The 6111-nt window shown below is 31.7% G+C and overlaps 1 protein-coding gene across 1 annotated transcript; it reads left to right on the top strand.

Annotated features, from left to right (window-relative positions):
* The first annotated feature begins 1420 nt into the window (after nt 1–1420).
* On the top strand, nt 1421–2563 carry LOC120069430 (ethylene-responsive transcription factor ERF105). Its single transcript, XM_039021178.1, has one exon. The coding sequence runs from the start codon at nt 1501–1503 to the stop codon at nt 2233–2235; it is 735 nt and encodes a 244-aa protein (XP_038877106.1). The 5' UTR covers nt 1421–1500; the 3' UTR covers nt 2236–2563.
* The last annotated feature ends 3548 nt before the right edge of the window (nt 2564–6111 follow it).

Here is a 6111-nt window from a genome sequence, read left to right as displayed (position 1 = left end):
GGTCCTGACACGGACTAAATGACTAAGTCATCATAGCTTATTTTGAGTAGTTTTTCTCTAACAAACTTGATGAAGCATTTAAGGTGATAGTGAAGGTGTGACCACCTTCTATGAAAGAGTTTAAAGGTCTCTCTCTAAAACTTTCACGGTGATCTGAGATTTTTGTGTATGGTCATAATAAGCACACTTTATATTGTAGAATCGAGTGAAGGACTAAGAGTAAAACGTGTTGTGTGGGTCTCAACCAATATTATTGAAAGTTCAAGAGGTAATTCGCTCTCTCTAATAAGGTTGTTGCCCTACTTCACTATACATCAATTCAAATCATTAGACATTGATGTTTAATTTTGATCTCCGTTATTTCCTCAAAATAGTTTTTTCAAATAATCTTTTATATTGTTTACTTAACTTTTCTGTAACAATCATTTGGGGGGAATATTAGAAATGACTTTTAAACTTAGGCCCATAGGAAAAGTTAAAGGAGTGAAAAGTTTTATCCGACATGGATAGATTTAGAATTTCCTAGGGGTATAAATACCAAGGCACTCTGGATGAGAATCCAAAGGGTGTTGTTTGTGGAAGTATAACCTTTCACCACATGTGCAACTCGCTTTTTTTTTTATTATTATTATTAAATATTTTTATTAGTATTTTGTTGACCGTTCATTCATGTTTTTTTATCATTCGTTTGTGATCCTTTGTTTCAAACCGTTTGTGTCTTCTTTCCACTGCTATTTAACACAGATCAAACTTGAGAGAGGAGGCACAACAACTCAATTTCCTTCTTCTACTTTCTACTAGATTCTTCTTCAGTTTTGAGCATTCTTCTCATCGGTTCTAATTCATTTTCCGACGAGTGCACATCTGAATTTGGAAACTGTGTTAGCTTTGGGAAGCACCCGACATAGCGATTAACACATAGGTTGTGTCGTAATTATTCTCAAGAATATTTTTAAAAATTTTAAAAAATTAAAAGTATCTTTTACACAAATTATAAAGTTGGAAGGCATTTTTTATAATTTAATCATAAAATAAACACCCTTGTATTTCTTTTAAAATATTTTACTTATAATGTAACATGCGTCTACGTAACGAAGTCTATCTTCCTCAAATCTAAAAAAGTTCAAACAATTAATAATTAAAACAGTAGATTTTCTCACTTTTTTTAAAATTATAAATTAACTAGGAAATTAAATCATCCCATTGGACAAAAAAGTGAATTTCCATTTTCTTTTTCAACGGGGCAAAAAAAAAAAGAAAAAAGCCTAGAAGATCCACATCCCGTCGAAGTTTCCTCGAAATCATAAATCAATGGACCCCATATCAAAATTACGCTTTTACCCTTCAAACCCTTTCCTCTCCCTTTCGTCGAATCTCCTCAGAAACCCCCATTTTCAGATCCTTTATAAACTATCTTTCTTCACTCCCAATTTTCCACTCAAATTCTTAATCCAATCTTCTTCTTTCTTCTAATTCTTCATCGAACTTCATCACCCATTAATGAATTCAATGGATGACGCTTCCACTCTTGATCTGATCAGGCAACATCTTCTCAACGATTTCAACTCCATTGAAGCTTTTGCTTCAAATCTCAACCTCGAAAACAATAATGGAACAGAATCTCAAATCTCCGCCGCCCCTTCAAAGGTTGGTCCACGGCGGCCGTCGCTCAACGTAGCGATTCCACCTAAGAGCTACTCTGTCGAATCGGCTTCCGGGACGGCGATTGAGCCTAAATCCGATGTGGGTATGAACCGGCATTACAGAGGGGTGCGCCGACGGCCGTGGGGGAAGTTCGCAGCGGAGATTCGTGACCCCAATAAGCGTGGGGCTCGTGTTTGGCTTGGAACTTATGATACTGCCATTGAAGCTGCGAAAGCTTATGACAGAGCTGCTTTCAAGATGAGGGGAAGTAAAGCGATTTTGAATTTTCCTCTTGAGGCTGGGAAGGAGGTAGAGGAGCCGCTGTCGACGGTGGAGATTGGCCGGAAAAGGAGGAGGGAAAGTGATATTATGGAAATAGACAACAAGGCGGTGAAGAAAGAGGAGTCCTCGGAAACACAGGAGTCATTGGCAACAGAGGAGATCGGAGTTCCGGCGACCATTTGTCCGTTAACGCCGTCTTGTTGGGCGACGGTATGGGATAATGATGTGAAGGGGATTTTCAGCGTGCCGCCGTTGTCGCCGTTATCGCCTTATCCGTTAATGGGATATCCTCAATGCACAGTCATATAAAATATAAGTTTGTGAAAAATGAAAAATCGATGAATTTCGTAAAAAAAAAGAAAAAAAAATTCAAATCGGTAAACTTTGTGATGGTGAAGATGAGCCTTATCCAAGTTGACGAGAAGAATTTAAAATTAAAAAAAAGAAAAGAAAAGAAAAGAAAAAGAGCAATATATTTTGAAGGGGTTTGAAGTTTGGGAATTAATATGATTTGTTTGTTCATTTATTGAAATGTAAAATTTTGAATTTTCTTTATGGAAACCATCAAACATCATGGAGATGTGTTGAAAGGTCAAATGGTTATTATGAAAATTAGGTAATGAACTTATTTGGTCTATGACTTTGCTTAAGTTTATGCTATGATTTTGGTTGTTGCTTGGATTATCTTATAAGAATGTAACTAAATTGGTTAATAATGTTGTATTTAAAAATGATATAGAGTAATGAGTGGAACGATAATGTCTTTAGAAATAAAAAAATGCATTATATTTGAAATGCAAACAAAGTCTCACATCGACTAGAGAATGAAATGATCATAATTATACAAGTAAGAATAAGTGAGACCATTTGAGACCGTTAGGAACATTCTTGTAGCACATTCAAATGTATATAGAGAGTGAAGAATGCAAGTTCATAATTTTTACAATAAGGTATATTTTGATCAGAGTGATTAATTATGAAGTTTTTTTCCCCATTTTTTTCATATAGAATGTTAATTGAATAGCGTTAAATTTAATATGCGAGTATGACTTTTGATTAATCAAGGTAGTTAATTTCTATCTTACGTACAAGTGCAAAGAAGTATATACAACATATTTATTGGACTGCCTTGAATTTGTTAGATGAGTGCACTATATAAATTCTCTAACCCTAGAGTCGTCATTTGTTATGTATTTTGTAATCATTCTCTCCAATAAAATTGTTCTTCTTTTGTCCCATGAACGTAGTTAACAAACTGTTAGCAAACCATGGAAATATGTGTCGATTATCTATTCTTTTTATGTTTTCTGCATTATTTAATTGTCGATTTCGTAACACTATCTATGTGATGTATGACATATTTGGATTAATTTTCTAAATACTTTTAAATACTTTTTTTTCAGAAAAAAATACTTTTAATCAATTCAATCAAACTTGTATTATCTCGATCACTGCATTACTAATTTAGACATTAACCGGATAATTAAAAGCATAAGCTTAAGATAGATACTTACGTTAGGGCAGGATTGGTCAAATTGTCATGGTAAGAAGTAAAAAGTCTTAAATTGGATGTACGTGAACGTAAGTATGTAGGCGGCTTTCTCTAATCAAAGCTTATTACGTAAATTATCTTGGAAAATATTTAATTTGTTTATAAAATTACATTTTTAGCCCCCTTGGTTTTGACAATATAATAGTTACATTTACTAATTGAATTTTTAAAATATACTTTTTTAATTTTTTGAGTTTATAATAACTGAGATTTAATTAAACTATATGCCATAAATTAAAATGTGTATGATAAATCTATGTAGGGCTCGATCTCCTCTTCAATTTTAAAAATTTTCTTTTTATGTATAAAATATATGTTGCTTGTCGTCAATCCCAAATCTGAAGCATTGTGTCATAGAAATCGATCTAGCACGTACAGGGAGAAGAGCCTAACTACCCGTCTATCCACTTTTGCAAGTCCCTTGGAGAGCTATCACATTTATACCATCTTCCCAACCTTTCAACAACTCTCAAGTGTGAACATGCTTTAATTTGGGTCATGGATCTAGGTAGTATGGATCAATCCCAACATAAAATTGTGTGTGTATATATATATATTGAAAAATATTCTTTTGCTTTCGTGGTTGTTTAGCAGTATCCCTCCATTTAATCTTTGCAATATGGAGTTCAAATCTTCGTAAAAGTACGTTGTTGGTGTTAGATGATATGATACTAAATTTGCCTCTATCCATCAGTTTAAACCTTTGGATTAATCGATATTTTAATCTAGTATCAAAGCAGGTGGTCCAGTATGGCCTTGTATTCAAATCCTTGCAAACATTATTTCCTCCCAACTAATTAATATTGATTTCTCAATGATACTCAATTTCTCTCTAGAGCAGAAATGATACTCAATTTTATAACTTTCAAGAACAGATTATTTTATATATAATCAACGTAACTTTAAATCTTCTTTTTAAAAAAATATAAATTCATCCTTAAAACATCTGCAATATAAAATAAAAAAAATCAATTAGGTTTTGTACCTTCCAAAAAAAATTGAAACAATAATAATTTTTATTAGTTTTTTTTTAAAAAAATATTATTGTTCGACAAAAAATTTATGGATCCACCACTAGACAACATGAATTAATACAACGACCATGATGGACCCTACATGAAAATACTAGGTTAGTAGAGCATTGTATAGATACCCATAGTTTAGGGTTTGTTGCAAGTTGAGAGAGTTGCTTTGTGTCTTGTTGTTTGTCAACTTAACTTCTAAAACCAAAACCCTCACAACTTGCATGACATAGACATTGTCCCCAACAATAATATCCTTTTCATTTCTCTTACCTTTTTCTTCTTCTTTTGGTCCACTCCATACCCTACCTTTTCCCCCCCTTACTAATTCAATTTCACAATCTCTCTCTTTGATGGAAGTATATCCAAACCATCCTTTCTAATACCTAACTTTTTTGTGTATCATATTTCTATGATCAACCTATCCACTCTAGTGCTACTTTATAAACTTCCAATTTTATTATTACATTAATCATTTTCGGTTTTCATGCATTTGTGTCTCTTCCGTTCTTAAACAACAGAGTTTTATAAAGTTTAAGAATGTTGAATAATTCGGTCTCTGGCATATTCAAACAACTTTTTTTTTCTTCAAAATTAATGAATTCATTAGACATAAATTAGAAGTTTAATTTGTGTCTAATAGAACAGTAGAGTTGGTGAAGTTTGTAAAAAATTGAATAGTTTGAAGACTTACTGGACATAAAATAAAGTTCATAGACTAATTAGATCTAATATTTAAAATTTATGAACTTATTAAATATAACATTGAAAGTTCGAAGATGTGTTTGACACTTTCTAAGATTAAGAATCTACTTGATACAAATTTAAATGTTCAAAAACTAAATTTTGTAATTATGAGAAGTCGAAGAATCGAAATTTTAGTACATATTTCTATCCGTTGAGTTATGTTGGTACTAGACCACCAAAATTGGATTAAATTAGTGCTCTTTTTCGTTTTTCTATTAAAACAATATTTTAAAATCTAACCCAAGTTCATATTTTTCAACTTCACCAATATGACAGGTTAGATATTTTCATCATTAAAACAAAATGTCATATTCTTAAATAGTGGTGGAAATTTATTTACTTTACAGCCAAGGACAGGAATGTCTAGGTGAGTTTTAATTTAATTTTATTTTTTTAAAACTACTATTAAAGTAGAGAACAAAATTGAGCTTAATACAAAATAAAAATATCTTGGACACTCTTTGAATATATTTTCCTCCAAATTATTCAATAGGGGTCTTAATGGGATATATTTTGGATAACATTAAGTGAAATTTATTATAAGATGGGACTAGATTGACTTTTTCTTAGGAGACATAGGCCCCATAGAAAGTAAATACCCCATCAAATCAAATCCAATTGTTAGACCTCTGCAAAATGATGAAATGTAATGAAGGTAAAGACAACTATTAAGATTATATTAACTCCAATAAAAATGTAGATATTTCGTTTTGTGAAAATATTAATAGAAACATCAATAAATATTGATCTCGTTTGATATTTATGAGAAAGATTATAAGTATAAGAAGTTCATAAAATATATTTCAATTCACTAACAAATAAAGATCTTATCATGCTAAAAGATTCAAATCTAGTTCTATCTCT

The sequence above is a fragment of the Benincasa hispida genome, unplaced genomic scaffold (assembly GCF_009727055.1).
Source record: "Benincasa hispida cultivar B227 unplaced genomic scaffold, ASM972705v1 Contig395, whole genome shotgun sequence".
NCBI classification, from domain to species: Eukaryota; Viridiplantae; Streptophyta; class Magnoliopsida; order Cucurbitales; family Cucurbitaceae; genus Benincasa; species Benincasa hispida.
This window is presented reverse-complemented; position numbering and strand designations above follow the sequence as displayed.